Source organism: Talpa europaea (genome assembly GCF_964194135.1).
Source record: "Talpa europaea genome assembly, chromosome: 3".
NCBI lineage: Eukaryota > Metazoa > Chordata > Mammalia > Eulipotyphla > Talpidae > Talpa > Talpa europaea.
The window spans coordinates 37814954-37835116 of NC_140069.1; the positions used below are offsets into that span (position 1 = coordinate 37814954).

Below are 20163 nucleotides of genomic sequence, written 5' to 3' on the forward strand. Positions count from 1 at the left end.
AGTCCTATGCCCTCTAAGACTCATGATTCATGAGTAGCAAAATCCCCCATATGCTCAACTCTCTACCCAAGCTTTTTAGTGCTTTCAGTGGTATTAGCCTTTAACTCAGCCAAACAATATCAACATCATGTGTAATATACTGTCATTAGCAGTAACTAATTCCTTCAAAGTCTTGATTTCAAACACTACCTAATTTTTCAGTTAACTGTTTTTAATAGTATTAATAGTAATACTGGTGATTTTTGACACTACTGGGATCTAAAAAACAATCCACTGATCCTATTACCTCATCACTGTCTCTTAGCCACCTCACGAAATTATTTCTTCCTTATTCAATTAGAATAGACAATTAGATTCCATCGTCAAGCATTTAAAGTTACTACCTGCATGTTTTCAAATCCTGCCTCCCCACAATCTATTTCTGGCAAAATCTCAAACCTAACTAAATCCAATTATCATGCCTGTGCCTGGACAGTCGAACATGCTAGAAATGTACATACAACCATGCCAGCTTGTTCATGACCAACAACCTTAAGTGGGAGCTTAGTGCTACCTAGTAATCCCCATTGCATTTATTAACCCTTCTCCCAAATGACTACATCATTTCCACTCCTCAAATTCCTCCTTTCACCACTCACTCTGAGGTAGGTTTTTTTTTTTTAAAGATAGACTTATGCATACAACAGCTGGGGTGCAGGCCAGAGATGCAGGGGGGTGAGAGGATTTACCAGAGACAGAGTGGGTAGCAGAACAGGCAGACTGAAATACACTGCTGAGGGGAGCAGCGGGCGAGTCAGGAGAGGTCTACTGAGCCATGTGGGTTGCTCCCTGGCCAGCCAGGGATCGAACTCGTGCTGCAGAGGTTGTGGATTGCTTCATAGTGTGGTGCTTAACCCCTCACGACACCAGGGAGGCATTGAGGTAGTGTTCTTGCTTTCTGTTTCACTGAGTAAACAGAAGCCAGCAAAGAGGACTTATATTCCACCACATCTGCCTACTACTAAGGTCTTAATCCATATTGCTCCCATATTCCCTAACCACTGACGTCATCAAATTCTATCGTCCCTTATTTTATCATTGTCAGCAAGTTTTATTCTCTCATTCTTGATTTCCTCTTTACTTCCAGTTACTGACCAATTTCTCTAACATCTTTACAGCAAATTTTTAAAATAATGTTTACTTCTGTTTCCTCCATTTCTTTCCCCCTTGTCTCTACTGCTGAATATCTCACCTATCCAAATGAAATGGACACGTCCCTTCTCAGCCTCACTTGCTCAGCCCTTCAACATTTGACAGTTGATCACATTGTCAAATGTGTGATCACATTTGAAACATACATCTTCCCTTTTGTGCTGGGAACCATCCTTCTTTGATTCACTTCAGCTCTTTTGCTTGTTTCTTCACATTTCCAAACTCATGTACCTAAACTTCTCTAGCAATACTCAATTCCTTAAACTACTTTTTTTTAAAAAAGATTTATTTATTTATGCATACAAGAGCTGGGGTGTAGGCCAAGGTGTGGGGGGTGAGAGGATCACCAGAAACAGAGTGGGGAGCAGAACAGGTGGATTTACTGAAATACACTGCTGAGGGGAGCAGCGGGCAAGTCAGGAGAGGTCTGCTGGGCCATGTGGATTAGCTCCCTGGCCAGGGATCAAACTCATGCTGCAGTGGCTGCAGATAGCTTCATAGTGCTGAGACTTAACCCCTTGTGCCACCAGGGAGGCCCTTCCTCCTTAAACTAGTTTTAATAGCCTTTGTGTTCTGAGAACTCCCAAATGCCTATCTCTAACTTACATATCCTCTCATTTCTGGACTTCTATATCCAACGACCTATCCCTACATCTCCATTCAGGCTTCTCCTGGTATCTCAAACTTAACAAAAATTTGCTTTTGCCACAACCCTTAAGAAATGGAAACTACAGTCAGATACAGGCCATGAATTCTGGTGTCATATATGTGACTCTCACACCTTACATAAAAAAAGTTAAAAAAAAAACAACTCAGCTTTAACTTCAGAATGTATCCAGAATCAAACCACTCTCAGTCTCCAGTGCTATGCCAATTAAGTCCAAGTCATTATTATCTCACCTGAATTACTGCAAATAGTTTTCCTGCTTCTACTCTTGCTTTCCTCTGTCCCAATTAGTCTCTTTTCTACATAGCAGGAGAGTGAGCGTAATAAAAATCAAAATCAGATCATGTTATTTAGATCATTTCACTGCCCTGGTTTTCAATGTCCTTGAGTTTTCTAAAGGTCCCACATAGCACCTTTAAACCTCATCTCCTGCCACATTCTCTCTCACATTCTGTTAAGAGTCATGCTATTTTGCAATCAAAAATGTATTTTTTTTTTACCTTGGAGACATAGTCTCACTATTTCCTATGCGAGAATGTTGTTCTCCAAGATACCTGTGTGACTTAACCCCTAGCTTTCTTCATGCTTCTGTTCATGTGACATCCATCAGAGGGTTCTCCACTAATCCTACTATATGAAAAAGCAACTCTTTTCCATCAGCACATAGTTTTTATTATCTACCAGTCTCTAATAGAATTTAGCCCCCTGTGAGCAAGGTTTCTGTCGTATCTTCATGGTCTCAACACTTTCATATGGTGATGCCATTTAATGAACTCCTAAGTAAGTATGTCCTGAATAAACAAATAATAAAGTACAAATAAATGCAAACACTTGTCAGTAGACAAAAGACCCATAAGAGCATCTGCAAATTTCTGAAAAATTCCTAAAAAATCAATTAAGGACCTCCCTGGTGGCACAGGCGGTTGGGCGCAGTGCTATGAAGCTGTCCGCTGCCTCTACAGTGCCAGTTCGATCCCCGCTGGCCGGCCACGGAGCTACCCACATGGCACGGCAGACCTCTCCTGTCTCATCCACTGTTCCCCTCAGCAGTGTATTTCAGTCATTCTGCCTGTTCTATTCCCCGCTGTCTCTGGTGAATCCTCTCACCCTCCTGCACATCTGGCCTGTACCTGGTTCTTGTATAAATCTTTAAAAAAAAATCAATTAAGTGCAATTATTAGCCAACTAAGGATTTTCTTTTATATAAATGTAGTCAAACTAAAAGCTTTCAATTACACAATTAAATTACAAGGCTTTTAAAGATTAAACAGATGTCAATAATCCTATTCATAATCTTGATTTCATATAAGTACTCAAAAATTAACTGTATTTTGATAATCTTTTGAAACAAACTTCCTTGATATAAACAAGGATAATGCATACAGTTGTTTCTAAATTACTTTTAAAATAAGGAAAGTTTAAATAAATGAATAAAGAAATAACAGAAAGTCAGGACTCACCATAGCAATAAAACGACCAATGAAACAGAAATATGAAAGATGGTCTGGATTAATGGTTGATGCTGGATTTATCTGCAGACAATAGTTGTTCTTGCCAGCATACTCAAATAAGCAATACATAGGGTTCAAAACTTCATGTGAAAGTAAGAAAAACCATTCCCTAAAAGAAAATAAGGTTATCTTTTAGCATTTTCTATAAATGAACTTAAAAACATATCTTAAATACGTATATCACATCTCTATGACATCACAGTATGTAGGTCATACCTCTCCGCTCAAATAGCCTTAAACAGCTCTGCTAATTCCTTAGCTTTCCATTTAAATTACGCATAATCTGGTCTCTATTCAAAGTTACCTGCAATATTCTGCCTTGCCAAACTATACATTCAGTGTTCCTTATACATAAACACTTAATTTCTGTGCAATACCTTTGTTTGGGTATATCTCCCCAATTTCAATTTAGCATATATAAATCCCATTTTTTCTTTCAAATCTAGTTTAGATACCACTTTAGCAATTATTTGAAGCTGTTTTCAGCATAGTATCTGTATCAATCACTGAATATTTAGTGGTAACAACTTCACAAATTTATTCACTTTCTGTACATGACCTGCTTCTTATCAAAAGTCAGAACTTTATATTATTTTTTTTTTTTTGCATTTTGTACTCTAAATAGGCATTCCAGATCCCTATCCACAACAGGGTAGGGATTAATAAATATTTGCTGGTGCCACTGAGCTAGAGCACTGTTACCATGGAACAGATTTAATTTTATTGCCAATGCTTAACAAAAAGTTTAAAAGGTGAAAACTTTAAATGTAATGAGCATTCTCTAACTTATTGCTACCTTTCTGCCTCATTAAAAAAATCCAACATATGAAACCTAGCTAGTTTAAAAAAAAATACATAGTATGAAATAATAAAGATACTCCAAGAGCAATTTCTTCTAAAGCAGGGCTCTAGTGGTCAGTGACTACAAGGGTGTTCTTTCTTTACAATGACCTCATATTCTCTACTAAGTCCCAATTCCCCAATGTTCATTGTATCCCTGATAAAAATCTCATCAGTTTTAAGCAAAAATTATTGGGTATCACAGTTCTTAAGAAGACTGGGCAGTGGTGGAAACGGTAGTGAAAACAGTGTATAGTACCCTACAAGAGGAAGCAGCTAATTTGATTCAGCCAATTAATGCCATGTGAGAATGTAGAAATGTGGACCTAAGTGTTTTTAAAGAGAAATTTAATGTTACCAAGTAATTAAAAAAATTAAAATCACAATGGGAGGGCCTCCCCAGTGGCGCAGCGGTTGAGGTTGAGCTGTTGAGGTTGAGCGCTGGGTTGCGAAGCTGCCCACAGCCTCTGTAGCGCCGATTCGATCCCCGGCCACTGGGCTAGGGTCCCACATGGCACGCAGACCTCTCCTGCCGCCCGCTGCTCCCCTCAGCAGTGTACTTGGGTCCTTCTGCCTGTTCTGCTCCCTGCTCTGGCTCTGGTGAATTCTCTCACCCTCCCATGCTTCTGACTGTACCCAGTGCTTGTATAAATAAATAAGTAAATCTTTAAAAAAAAAATCACAATGGGAGCCACTATCATGTGGCTAGATCTCATCTTACAGTCTATTTACACTTGCTTTTCTAAGGTTTTAAAATACAATCTTGGAAACTGCCTGAAGCTACAACAGCAGGAAGACCCTAAAATAAAGTCAACTAAGAAATGATAAAAACACCACTTCATAAAATTTTACACAGTCCCAATTACTTAAACCAAGTTTATGTCCAAACTGTAAAGAGGCCTAATATACATGCTCTGAGTGAAGACAACTCAATATCAATAGATCACATGAAAATGGGTTTAGACACAAAAACCAAGATATAAAATTTCTATTTACTGAAGATTACTTTAGTAAACAGTGGCCCAGAGAACGCTGAATAAATTCAAGAATGACTATAATACAACATAACCAATACCCTGATACTAGCAGAAGAGAAAATTCTAAGTAGCAAGAGGCAGAAAGAGTTCGCTTTCAACGTACCCTTCTTTATACTCTCAATAAACGAAATTAAAAATAAGGCAACTGATGAGTTAGCAAAGCCTAGAGACGAAAATGAAGAAAACAGTAAAACCACTAATGAAGAAAAGAATCACATTAGAAGCAGCAAAATGTCAGGGGAGTACAGCAAACAGTGACATTGGCTAGGTTTGAGGAAACTCAAAACAAAATGAAAAAGCACAAAGACAAAAATGATAGAGAAAAGAATACAGACACAACAGACTGACAAAGGAGAGTCCACATACCCATGACTGATGTTCCTGAAGAAAAATTGAACAAATGGAACAGAAAAAATATTCAAAGACATATAGCAGAAAAATTCCCTTAAATTAAGAAAGATCTTAATATGTTCCTATAAAAAGATATAAAAAAATCAATGAAGTTAATTAATTTCAAGGGAAAGAGCACGGTGGCTACCCAGAGAGAAGAAAATTTCCTACAAGGGGGTAGCTTATCACTTCAGTGTCACATTCAGTGCTAGAAGACAGTGAAGCAATGTCTACGGACTTTTGGAAAAAAAATAGTGTTGTTCAAGAAATTTGTATCTAGTGAAGCTGTTGTTTATATACAAAAAGCAATAGAAAAACATTTCAAACTTGCAAGATGACAGGAATAAATCACCCATGTAAACTCTTGAATAAACCAAAACTAATATATGAATCAAAATAAGAAATTTGGACTAAGAGAATCATGATATAGACTGTCTGTATTAAAACCATTAAAATATAAAACTAAACCCAAACAGTTGAGGTAAATAAGGGTTCAGACAAGAATGTGAATGTTATTAAATCAGATACTTTAAAAATAGTACCATGTTTTATTTTTTTATTCTTATTTTTTATATCATTGTTCATTTTAAAACAATATTTGCTTCCCCCCACCCCATTTTGTTTCACTGTCTGAACATTTCTGAAATTAAGACAGATGTGATATGAACATTTATAGTACATTGTTTCTCTTCTGAAAAAGCTTTTTTAATAATGGTGTGGTTGAGAAAATATGCTTATATAACCTAAACTCTGACAATCCCATATATATTTAACTGCTGCCACCAGCTGAGTCTGGCCCCCCATTTCTTTTTGCCAGTGGTACTAGAACTGTGATTTTGTAATTCTGTACAACTATGAAATGTGAGTTCAAAAAAAAGATAGTTGGAAAAACAAATGGGGCTTGTTTTTCTATGAAAACCAAGTTTAGCTCTTTGGAAAAATTTAATTGACATATTTTGCTAAACATATAAATTGTTGTCAAATTAGGTTTGGGAAAGCAATTGAGGGAAATATTTGAACACTAAAAGAATTTTCCACAAATATTATTTCACAAGTGTTTACTATTACACACTTCTTAAAAAGACTCAGACTAAAAATACAAATATAAAATCAACAGACACTGTTATAATAGCAAACAATAGGAAGCAATCTTATACATGCTGACCCATTAATTGTGATGAAAACTCTGAAATGTTGTGAAGTCATTAAATAGTATTAGATTTACACATACTGATATGGAAAGATGTCCATGATACATAAAATACCAAGTTGTGGGGCCTCCCTGGTGGCGCAAGGGGTTGAGCACCACAATATGAAGCAATCCACAGCCTCTGCAGCATGAGTTCGATCCCCGTCCAGCCCAGGAGCTGCCCACATAGCGCAGCAGACTTCTCTTGTCTCGCCTGCTGCTCCCCTCAGAAGTGTATTTCAGTCAGTCTGCCTGTTCTGTTCCCCACTCTATCTCCGGTGAATCCTCTCACCCCCCACATCTCTGGCCTGTACCCAGTTCTTATATGCATAAATAAATAAATCTTAAAAAAAATACCAAGTTGCTATATCACATGATTAAATCTGTTTTAAAAACAGCAAATATGTACTATATCACACACACACTAATATAATATATATACAGAGACAATGTATAGAATAGCCAAGATAGCAATGATAAATACCTCTGGAATTGTGCAAATAAATTTTGTTTAAAAAGGAATTCCAGATTGCTATTGAAAAAAATACATGCTTTCATGAATACATCCATTGCATACAATGGAGACACACTTATTTCAAAGCAGATTATCTTTAATTTTTACCTTGCTAGACCACCATAATCAAGTCCTTCTTCTCCTCTAAATATTACGTATAATCGTCTCCTCAAGTCATAGGGCTTTAATGCCATAATCTAATTGAAAACAAAAGATATGTAAACACTCATACACAGCACAAGTTTATTCCAAAATAATTCCATTTAAATTTAATGTTATTTTCGGGCCTCCCCGGTGGTGCAGCGGGTTGAGTGCCACGCTGTGAAGCTGTCCACAGCCTCTGCAGCACCGGTTCGATTCCTGGTTGGCTAGAGAGAAACCCACATGGCATGGCAGACCTCTGCTGCCTCGCCTGCTGCTCCCCTCAGCAGCGTCTTCATTCTGTCTGCCTGTTCTGCTCCCCGCTCCGTCTCTGGTGAATTCTCTCACCCGTACCTCTGACCTATACCCCAGTTCTTGTATAAATAAAATCTTTTTAAAAAAAGTAAATTTAATATTATTTTCAAAATTACACATTTCCTTATCTCCTACAACAATGCTTTTAACCCAAGAGATCAGTTGATCTGTTCCATAAACTAGTGAAGATGTATCTTAGCCTATTAAGTATTCTCTGGTTCACTTCCAATAATTTCTCTCTTCCCACTTACAGTGTTAGATAGCAGTTCTACTTTGGGTTAGTGAAGAGTTGGAAACAGAAAGGTTTTCAAGGTTAGGAAATACCCCTTTCCCCACTACCTGCCAAACTGTACTAAAATACTTTAAAAGGTGACTTGTATATTTTTTATATTGAGGTACATTTAATGAGAGGTTAAAAAATCCCACTTTGGGTCCTGCTTATATCACACACACTTCATTTTTCAAGGAGCTCAGCTAGAGCAAATAACTTTATGATGAATTTATACATAAAGTATAATATCTCAAAACAATACCTATGCCACATTTTCACAATCCTTATAGTTTAAATCAAGTCGCTAGTAAATGGGATTTGTTTTTGTATAAAAATTAGTTATTTCCACGCCACATGTCAGAACCATAGCCAAGACTAGCAAGTCTTGGTCAGGACAGAGCTCACCAGTAGGTCTCTACTCCAAAGGCAGTCCCAGGCTCAGCCTTGCACATCAAAGAGACCATGATCCCAAGTCAGAGCAAAAGGCAAACCAAAGTCTACCACAAATTTAAATGTAGTCTTACTGAAAGAGCTTGCAACAAGTTGATCTGTTTGAACACTTAGAAACTTTGTTAACTCAAAAAAAAAATGGTAACAGCTTTATAATATATCTATCTTGATCAAACTCCAACAACTAGATAGATTAAGCTAAGATTTGAAAAGCTGATTCAGAGTAGTATTATTCAATTTTGTTTTGTGCAAAGTATATATAAAAGTCTCTGTGTTTCGATTCATATTGTAATACTTTAGAGGAGACTAAGGAGAATTTTATTAAAAATTCTCCACTTCATAATGACAATAAAACAAAAATGACAATATTTCAATTTCCATATTACATTCATGTATTCATTCACCAAACAGTTATTAATAGCTGCTACAATCAAGGTCTATTCAGGGCACTCTGTATAACAGCAGTAAACTAAGTTAGTTCCTGCTCTCATGGGGCTTACTTTTAGTAAGGAATACAAATTGTCAGGTGGTAGTATAAAACAAAGTACAATAAATGATTATAATGTGACTATGAGAGAGCTGGAACGAGAATGCAATCTAAAATAGTGTTCAAATGAAGACTGAACTCCTAACAAACACAAAGCTAAAGAATATGAAAATTGACATTAAAGTTAAGGGAAAATTTAAATGGGATACAGTATATAAATTCAACTTTAATTTGGTGGTGTTACCAAGATTTTTTTTGTATTAATAAAGTCTTAGCAAATAAGGATCTAAATGGATCAACTTGTTCCAAAAGCTGTTTATTTAAGCTTTATTTTAGTAATCTAATAGATGGTAGAATGATTTTGTCTCTCACCCTTACCATCTTTACCTATAAAATGGATATAATGATAGGAGCTATCTCAAAGGGGTATTGTGAGGATGAATTAAATTAAATAATAAATATAAATGCCAGTGCCAAGTATGTAGTAATCACTTACTACATGTGGGATTTATGGTTATTATTATAATGGGAACAGTGGTGATTACTGTTACAGTTGTGTTCTGAAATGGCTTAATATTTTTAAAACCATAACTCCCTTTAAAACTACAGAATACAGCGAGACAAGTTGTTCTGTTTTTTTCTGATAAAACCTTCCTTACCTGCTGGAAAGAATCCTCAAACAATGTCTGCCGGGACACATTGATCTTTACATGACTGGGTAGTGCATTAGACTAAAAAATGAAAATAACAACATAGTATCATGTAAGCTATGTATATGTATCTCATAAAGGTAAGACGAAATGATTATGAACAGAAGATCTATTTACCACTGTAGTACCTGGCACAAATAACGGAAGTGAGCAAGTTTCCACCTAAAGCTGCGTTCATAAGCAATTTGTGGACCACCTTTAGTTCTAGAGAAAAACAAAAGCAAATTACCTATTAATTCACATTGAAGTTACATATTTAACAAATGAGCATATCCAATTTTTACACATGACCACAGGAAGCATACCTGTTGGTAGAGAAATAAAGATATACATATATTGGGTCACCAAGGCCTAGTGCAGTGAGAACACACAACATAAACATAGGAGGATGGTTACTGCATATATGTATGGGTCTTTTGTAAAAAAAAGTGAAATGATATTTTATGAAATCTACCACTATTTCAAAGAAAAGCTTTGATAACCCTTGAATCTAAGGAAGACAGAGGTTACAGAAAGGAGACATGGAAGGAAACTACCATATCTTAAACTTAACCTGAGACTGAAACAAATACTGCTGGAGATAATAAGCAAAGCAAAACCAAACTCCTAAAACCAAGTGACATCAGGTCACATGGCTTGACTGGTCAGTGAGGGTAGAGGCAAAATGAGCCACATGCAAGGATAGGTTTTATAACACTGTTCATTTCATACTAAGGGGTATGGGCCCCATGCCTACTGAGTGAGACAGGCAAAAGAACTTTCACAATCTTAGGGAACATTTTTAAATGAATGGAAAATGTCCTCTTATATTGTTGTCAGGTTCAAATGAATTCATTCAATGCATGCACAAAATACAGAGCATGTACCTGGCACTATTTGTTAGTAAAACATGAAAATGTCTGTTTCTGTGAAGCTTTTATATTATTGAATGAGAGATAAGAAACAGAATGAGTAAGTAACCTATACATGTAGGTGTTAGAGCGGGACAATGTCTTACCACTCCCGCTCCTCAAAAAAGGCAGTGTAAAAAGTGTGAGGAATAGTACAGAGAGAGTTTTTCAAAGTCGGTCATAAAGTAATGTTTGAACAAATACATGAAGGGCATTAAGTTATATAGGTATTTAGGGGAAGAGCATACCAAGCTGAGAGAGTACAAGCTAAGACTCAGAGGTGAAAAGAAGCCTCAGGTGTTCAAGGTACAGCTATGTGGCCAGTGAAGCTGGAGTAGAGTGAATGAGAACACAAAATAAAGATGAGGATGAAAACATAATAGGGGTCGGATGTTGTATGGTCTTGGAGGATATTCTAAGGACTTTGCTTTTCACTGTTACTGAGATGGAGAGCACTAAAAGGTTCTTTGCAAAGAAATGATTTAAATTTTTCTTCAAAATCAGTCTCTATATGGAAAGTAACATTATATGAGGTACAGGTAGAAAGCAGAGTGACACAGTTACCATTCGAGGTGAGAGCCCAAAGTGGCAGGAGTGGAAGTGTTGAGACATAGCTGCATATATTCTGAAGTCGCTGGTAACTAGAATTCTTGATGGACTATGTGTGACATAAGAGAGAAAGTGGAGTCAAGGACAATTTCAAGATTTTTGCCCCAAGCACCTTATGCGTGGAGTTATATCAATTTAGATGGGAAATATCCCAGGTAGATCATGTTTTATGTGAGTCATCAGGAAGGAGTTGCAAGTAGATGTATCAAGTACGCAGGTGAATATATGAAGCAAAATTTCAAGTGAGAAATGTAAGCAAGGGATAAATACTTGAGTCATCAGAATATAGATGTTTTTTAAAAAAGCATGACACTGGATAAAAGTCACCAGAATGAGGTTAGACAGAATGAGGTTAGACAGAAAAGAGAACTACGGACAAAGAAAGCTCTGGGTACTTCAATGTAAAGAGGTTGTAGAAAAAAGGAGCACCTAATAAAATAGAGGGAGAAGAAAGACCAGAATGACAGAGGAAAATTCAAGTCCCCTGCATTCCTTCTGCAAGGTCAGAGAAATGCATTGTGTCAAATGCGCCTGGTAAGTCAAATAAGATAAGAATGCAAACCAACTCCTGGATTAATACTATGAAATGATTGGTGCTCATAACAAATTCACATCAGAGTTGTTTAGAGGTGATTTTAGGATTAGAAACAGCAATACAGAGACAAGTCCTTCAGATTGTTTTCCGGGAAAGGGCAGTAACAAAAATGAACTTTCACTGACTGGATTTTTAATTTTTTAAAGATTTATTTATTTATGCATACAAGAGCTGGGATGTGTGTGTGTGGGAGGGGTGGGGGTATGGGGGTGAGAGGATTCACCAGAGACAGAGTGGGGAGCAGAACAGATGGACCTACTGAAATACACTGCTGAGGAGAGCAACGGGAGAGGCAGATTAGGTCTGCCGTGCCTGACTGGATTTATAAGGTGAAAATTGGCTGGGGGGGGGGGGTGTCTCTCTATTTTTAATCTAGAAGGAGTAACAGCTAATGAAAATATCCAGAAGAAAAACTGATGATGTAGAAAAGAAAGATAAATGCTGAAACAATTATGCAGGAAAGAAGCGGAAATGATCTAGTACACCAGCAAAGGGAACAGATGATAAGAACAATGACAGTGCACTACATGGTCAGGAGGAAGGCAGACAATGGTAGGTGGGTAGATGTGACAGTAGGGTTTACAAAAGAGCTTTTATAATTGCATCTATTTCCTTAGTGATGCAAATACATCACACCTAGGAAGGATGGAGAAATCTATCACATGTTTATTTTTCTGAAAAATTCAATTTTGTTGAAAAGCTCATGCCCTGAAATTGCAGTGGTATGATGTGGTGGTGAAAAGCACAGATTCTATAGACAGACTGCTCTGATCTGAAACCAGCTCTACTATTAGCTGCATGACTTTGCACAAATGAATTACTTATGTCCCTAAGCCTCATTTTTTGCATTTGAAAAAGGAAAAAATACAGTATCTCTTTCAAGGGATTGTTGGCTAATAAAATGAACTAACATATATAAAATGCTTAGAACAACTCTTGGCATGTATGTAATCACTGTGAAAATACTTGCTATTATTAAGGAATTGTGTGGCACAAATCCATTCTCTAATAAGGTAGAGCAAAAACACAAATACTAGGATACTACTTATCTAGTTTACTTGAGCCAAAAAGTAAAATTTATTGCTGAACTTGAGGCTAAACAAGAAGCTAAACTTTATGTCCTCCTTAAACAGAACAGTTTTTAAAACTTAAGATTTTCACTTACACAGATGACTTCCCATTGCGAGGATCTTTGAATGTTGTTGTTCTGGTATTATGATCAACAAAGTACCTAACACCTTCCCGAGTATACCTAATTTCCCAACCTTCTGGCAAGGGCTCTTCATTCTGTAAGCTGAAAGATAAAGTACGGTCACAGGTGAATATTTTCCAGGCCCGTTCATCTGAATCAGGGTCTACCTGATTCTATCTACAGAAATGTGCAAGATGACTTAAGCGAGGCTGTACTAGATAGGTACCCTTGAGTTCTTGGATCTTCCCACTGGGTTGTTTTTGTGTTGTGATTCACGAAGTAAACTCTGTCTGTGGAATCCACTCTTTTTTCTATAAAATAGTGTAAGAACAGCATTTAATAACTACTTACTATATATAGCTTTCAGATATTTTTACCAACAAAATATTAACTTACCCCAGCCAGGTGGCAAAGGCCCATATGGGTCATTTTCTGCAGCTAACATTGAAGCCTAATAGAGAAAGTATTGGAGGAAAAAAACAATATTTAATATGAAAACAGAGAAAGATAAATAAGCAATTAGCAGAATCATATTTTATATTAACTCTCTTTAAAATATGATAAAGGAATATGAATACAGTGATTTTAAGACACAAAGTCCTAAAAATGCTATCAGTTAAGAGGAGTCAGCCTATTGATTAAAGTATCGTTTTTATAAAATGATTTATCAATAATTTGTTGACATCAATATTTTAATCTCTTAACTTTTCCATCATAATCTACAGAAGCAAGATGAGAGTAAAGAGCAAAGAGAAAATTATGGTTAATGAAACCATATTATTTAAAGATAGAGTAATTGTCATAGTCTCTTTAAAATGCCTATTAAAAAGACCATTATTAAATTCCAAATTCATCTTTATACAAATAAACTTTTTTCTCACATTAGTACCTTTTATATATCCATACATATGTAACAACACACATTTATGCTTGCACTGTCACAATCCTGGAAATACATTCCCTCCAAAATGTAAAATTCAGCCAACAATTTTAAAAGAATGACAAATATAAACAAATAACCAGAAAACATAATTTCTTAACGATAATGTATAAATACATCTTGATGATGTAACCTATAACCTTATAACAAATATAACCTTATAACAAATATAACCTTCTATAACCTTATAACAAATATTAATTTAACTCAATAACTATTTCCCATTTCCTATCACTATTTTGCTTGAGACAGCAAATGTGTCCATCTAAAAATATTCCATGCCCAACTTCCCTTGCAGCTAGGCTGGTAGAATGACCTATTCTGGCCAGTGAGGTAGAAGCAGAAGTTCAAGTAAAAAGATAATGGTTAGCAGAAAAAAATCATTTCCCTCTTCAAATCCACTTTTCCTTTCTTTTTGCTTACACTGTGGAAGTGAGGCCCAGAGACCAGCACTACAGATGATAGAGGTAAGAAGCATGAAGCATGATATGGATGGATGAATAAAAGGGCAGAAGAAAATGGGTACTTGATGTCACTGCTAAGTCAATGCAGTATTAGCCCAGACTTGGTGTTACATTTAGTTAATGAATTTCAATCTATTTAAAGAAAGATACTCTGCTGTGTGCAGAATACACTTCTGATACATATCAATTACCTAATTCTGCTCTGTTTTGCTAAGGTTTTCATGTATACAACTACATGCAGCCAAAAACAAATGCACACATACATAATTTCTTGCTTGCTACATAGAACTAAATGATGGAACTGCACCACAGATTTCTGTACAAGTTACCAAAGAACCAGGAACTGGTGGCAGGAGATGTCATGCAAGGTTAGCTGACAACACGTTATCTGCAGGCTATAGCTAACCAAGAGACTAGGTCAACCTACAAATGAAAATTTCCTGTTTAATCTCCAAAGAAAACAGAGGTGAAAGAGCCAGCTCAGCTCAGACAGGATTCTGAAGAAAGAGTTAACTCTTGTGTCTTTCCTTCCTTTTAATCTGCCAGCTTCCACATTCTGGATTTCCTTAAGTTTCTTCAAAGCATACCCAGAGATGCCCAGTACTTAAAATTTATATTATCCATTTCCTAAAATCAAATCCATTTAATAGAAGTAGTTTTTTCCCCTCACTCTTCATGTGAATGTTTGCTATGGCAATAAATAAATTTCTCATCGATCAAGTGTTCACATAACATTAGATTTCTGGGAAAAAAAACTATATACAATCCTAGGGATATCTCTGGAGCAAAATAGATAAAAACACTGTTTTTGAGAATGTGGGATGAAGTTCAGAGTGGTTCAATTATGGCAAAACTGGCCTTAAATAAAACCAGGAGATAAATGGCCTCATTTAAAAGAAAAAAGAAGTTTAAATTTAAGGTGGAGGGCTGGAAATGGTAAAGACATACTATTTTATTAAGAAATCACATGTATGAAATTACCAGTTAATAGGGACCAAAAAAAGTATGTAGTTATGTTAGACTAGAATTTTTTAAAAAACTAAAAAAAAACCCCAAGCACTTATGTGTATCTATTAATGATCAACCAAAATTTACTTTGTAAAAGTGTGTGTGTATATAACATCTCCAAAAAAATCACCAATTAAAAAAGGGTAAAATGCTTGAAGGAAAAAGTTGGATTAACATCTTATAATTTACTAAATAAATACCGAGTAGAGGTATCGTTGGTTGAACTGTTGCATAGCTCCCTGCAGTTGGTTCCGCTGAGACTGCCACTGTTCAAAATTTCGGACAGATTCCATGGTAGGCCGCTGCCAAGTGGTAGTTCTGGTGTTATGATCCACATAATAAACTCTTCCACGATCATCAACTCTTCTTTCCCAACTACAACACATATAAATAATAAAATTAAAATAATTTCTAAATATAAAAACTTGAAGGTATTTAGCTAATACTCCAAATAATTAAAAAATCAAGTCTAAAACATAACTTTAAAAATGTAAATATTAGGGGCCTCCCTGGTGGTGCAGGTGGTTGAGCGCAGCACTATAAAGCTGTCCGTAGCCTCTGCAGTGCCGGTTCAATCCCTGCTGGCTGCAGAGCAACCCACATGGCACGACAGACCTCTCCTGTCTCACCCGCTGCTCCCCTCAGCAGTGTATTTCAGTCAGTCTGCCTGTTCTGTTCCCTACTCTGTCTCTGGTGAATCCTCTCACCCTCCCCCACATCTGGCCTGTACCCTGGTTCTTCTATAAATAAATCTAAAAAAATGTAAATATTAATATTCTTCAGGATAACTATGAACATGTAATTTTTTTTTTAGCTCAACTACCTTCCCATTTACCCATTAAAGATTGTCTAAAGAAGAGGCCACAGATTGAACAGTTTCAGTACTTAGCGCACTGCCCTTTTGATAAGCATTTACAGTATATCTAGCAATCTGTCCCTATGGCCACTGCCCATGTTCAGGATTTTACAAATTTAATATACAAATTTTTACAAAATTTTAACATACCTTCCTGCTGTTACACTACTGCTAACTTGAAATAAAGATCATATCTTGTCATTCCACCTATGACAGCTTTCTGGCCTGGCATAGAACTGAACCTACCTACCACTTTTCCTTCATCTCCCCCAAAGATCCTCAAGGGATGCATATGAGAGTCAAATCAACTACTTGCTGGCCCCAAACATCTCCTATATTTTATTCTGTCATAACTTTATGTTTAATATTCCTTGAGAACAGAATGTATTTCCCTATTTCTCCATTGTCCAAAATTCTCCCCATCTTCCATGGTTCAGATAACTTGCAGCCAATTTTTGTCATTAAGTTACACATTAGTTTAAGAATCCTTTTAGGAACCAATTTCACAAAAATAACATATTTCTTGCCTTATATTTTCTGTTCTCTGAATGTGTTTTATAATGGTAGATCTTAAGTTTCACCTAAAAGTTTAGATATTCTGAGTGACAAAGACAATAAAGAGAATATTCCAGGTACAGGCAGAGTGTACTGTACCTGGGAGAACATAAATAGTGTCATTCAATTAGATGTCAGTGCACTATGTATAAAGAGTTAGGGAAAATAAGAATGAAAAGGAAAAGGAAGATAAGTTTGTAAATGGCCTTAAATGAAGGCCTAATAGCATGAAATTTATTTAGCAACAGAAATATTTTTATTTATTTAAAACCCTCTATATAATTTTAATCATTGTGTAACACAGTTTTATTTGTAGCGAAATTAATAGGTCATATATTTGAACCACTCTAATATATCTTATCTTATTATATCTCAGTAAGTTACACAGCTTAGGATCTCTATCTTTATCTAAGTATACCTTTCACTTCTTAAAAAATAACAAGGACTGAAACTATCAAAAGTCTGCAACTACTCTCAGTAATTCATGCCAACGTTTGACAATTTTTTTTTTAAAGATTTATTTATTTATTTATAGAAGCACTGGGTACAGTCAGAAGTGCGGGAGGGTGAGAGAATTCACCAGAGCCAGAGCGGGGAACAGAACAGGCAGACTGATGAAATGCACTGCTGATGGGAGCAGCAGGCGCAGCAGGAGAGGTCTGAGCACCCTGTGGGACCCTCCCCAGTGGCTGGGGATCGAACTGGCGCTGCAGAGGCTGCGGGCAGCTTCGCAGCCCAGCGCTCAACCACTGCACCACCAGGGGAGGCCCATTTTTTTTTTATAATAAATTTTATTTTTATATTCCCCATACAATTGCAACCCCCCCATTCTGACCCCAATCCCTCCCCTCCCGCCCCCCACCCTCCAAAAAGTGTCTCTGGTTCATAGTTTTTTGTTGATTTTGATTTTCACTTTCTTATAGTTATTCATTTTTCCTGGTCCCTTATTTAAGTTTTCTAGATTCCTGCTATGAGTGAGACCATCCGGTATTTTTCTTTTTCTTTTTGGCTTATTTCACTGAGCATGATCCCTTCCAGTGCCATCCATGTTGCTGCAAATTGCATGTGTTTATCTTTTTTGAATGCTGAGTAATATTCCATGGTATATATGTACCATATCTTCTTGATCCAGTCATCTATTTTTGGGCATTTGGGCTGTTTCCAAAGCTTAGCTATTGTAAACAGTGCTGCTATAAACATAGGTGTGCAGGTGCTCTTTGGAATTGATGTTTCTGTGTCCTTTGGGTAAATACCTAGGAGTGGAATTGCTGGATCATATGGAAGCTCTATGTTTAGTAGGTCCAGAAATCTCCACACAGCTCTCCATAGTGGTTGGACCAGTTTGCACTCCCACCAACAGTGCAGGAGAGTTCCTTTTTCTCCACAACCTCGCCAACATTTGTTGTTGTTAGTATTTTTAATATGTGCCATTCTCACTGGTGTAAGATGGTATCTCATGGTAGTTTTGATTTGCATTTCCCTGATTACAAGTAATGTTGAACATTTTTTCATATGCTTGTTGGCCATTTGCATTTCCTCTTCAGAGAAGTTTCTTTTTAGCTCTTCCTGCCCATTTTTTGACTGGGTTATTTTCTTTGTTGTTGTTGTTGAGTCTCATCAGCTCTTTGCAGATTTTTGTGATCAGTCCTTTATCATTAGTGTTGGGTACAAAAATGTTCTCCCAGTTGGTGGGGTTTCTCTTTGTTTTTGTTATTGTCTCTTGATGTGCAGAAGCTCTTAATTTGATGTAGTCCCAGCTGTTTATCTTTGCCTTCACTATCACTGCTTTGGGTGATGTATCTGTAAAGATGTCTTTGATGTGCAAATCACGTAGTGTTTCGCCTATATTTCCTTCTATATATTTTATGGTTTCAGGTCTTATGTCTAGTTCTTTAATCCATTTTGAGTTGATTTTTGTGTATGGTGTGAGGTAGTGGTCAAGCTTCATTCTTTTGCATGTAGCAACCCAGTTTTCCCAGCACCATTTATTGAACAAACTTTCTTTGCTCCAATGCATAGTCTTTGCTCCTTTGTCAAAGATTAGTTGACCATAAACCTGTGGGTTTATTTCTGGATTTTTTATTCGATTCCATTGGTCTGTATGTCTGTTCTTGTTCCAATACCATGCAGTTTTGATGATTATGGCTTTGTAGTAAAGTTTGAAGTCTGGGAGTGTGATGGGGAGGCCCATTTTTTGAGGAAGTCCTTCAGACTAAAAGAGATACAATCTAACAAATACTGTTCATTGAACATTCGTTATTCACAAAAGCAAATCAAATATAAGAAAACATTATGCAGAATGAATCATTTTACATTATATTAATAAGTAAACTTTAAAATCATGTATATGATGAAATACAACTGAAGACAAATAAAGATGCTACATTACCCTGGAGGTAAAGGTTGTGGTCTCTCCCACGTGGTTGTTCGAGTGTTATGATCAACATAATAGGTTCTACCATGAGGATCTTTTCTCTGTTCCCACCTTCAATAAAAATGCAGAAATAAAAGAACCAAGACAATGTGAAAAATGACGCCTTATAGTCATGAAAATTAAAGGTAAATTTTACTTTAAAAGGATTTCTGTGTGTATTGTTTCTTTTCTCAATTGTGCTTTTCAAGTTCTTCTTTTTCATTAATTATTCCTTTTTCATTAACTTAGTAACTATAGTTATTATAAGATAGACTAGTATCTTAATTTCTTAAAAGTTACAAATTTTCAGAATTCCAAACCAGGAAACAGAAATTTAGTCAAGGACAGAGGAATTTTCAGCCTAACATTAAAGTTCAAAGCACAATTGTCAGTAATATTCATTTTTTACTGCAATTTCAAAAATTAACACTTTAGAGATTTTAGTAGAAATCACCTTAAGTATGTGCTAATAGTGCTCTACAAATATTCTTCCATATGTGGGTAATACTTTATTTTTGTGCACATCTATTTATCTCTGATTTTGGTAAGCCCCCAAGTTTATGGACATCTCAATTTTATTTTTTTCTGTTCTATCTTTAAGACTCTTTATCCTTATCCTCTCCACTCTTGGTTTCTCCTGTGACCCCTATTTCATTTTCTCCAGTCTTTATTCAATATAGTGTTGAAAGAAAATTTTATACATTGAAAAATAAAATCTTCATATATATGAGTTTAACTCATATATATATATATTTTTTCACTTTCAAAGTAGACTAAATGTAAAATATTTTCCCTTCAATTTAAACACAGGAATCCAATTAAATTTAAGTTTTTATTATTGTTCTTTAATCTTTAAATGTTTTCCCTATAGAATGACCATATATATCAAAGCTATTCCCCAAACAAGATGCACACATGCATGCATATT

The 20163-nt window shown here is 36.1% G+C and overlaps 1 protein-coding gene across 4 annotated transcripts in view; it reads right to left on the reverse strand.

The window, feature by feature from the left end:
- The window catches only part of WWP1 (WW domain containing E3 ubiquitin protein ligase 1), a gene marked incomplete at both ends in the record, with an annotated part of 62653 nt that overhangs the window by 15477 nt on the left and 27013 nt on the right, over positions 1-20163 (reverse strand). For all 4 annotated transcript variants that reach the window (XM_084229151.1, XM_084229153.1, XM_084229152.1 and 1 more), the window contains 9 exons: positions 3319-3478; positions 7448-7536; positions 9663-9734; positions 9842-9917; positions 12973-13101; positions 13226-13310; positions 13396-13450; positions 15612-15786; positions 19212-19307. In XM_084229151.1, coding sequence (XP_084085277.1) covers positions 3319-3478; positions 7448-7536; positions 9663-9734; positions 9842-9917; positions 12973-13101; positions 13226-13310; positions 13396-13450; positions 15612-15786; positions 19212-19307 — 937 coding nt within the window. The remainder of the gene's footprint in view (positions 1-3318; positions 3479-7447; positions 7537-9662; positions 9735-9841; positions 9918-12972; positions 13102-13225; positions 13311-13395; positions 13451-15611; positions 15787-19211; positions 19308-20163) is intronic.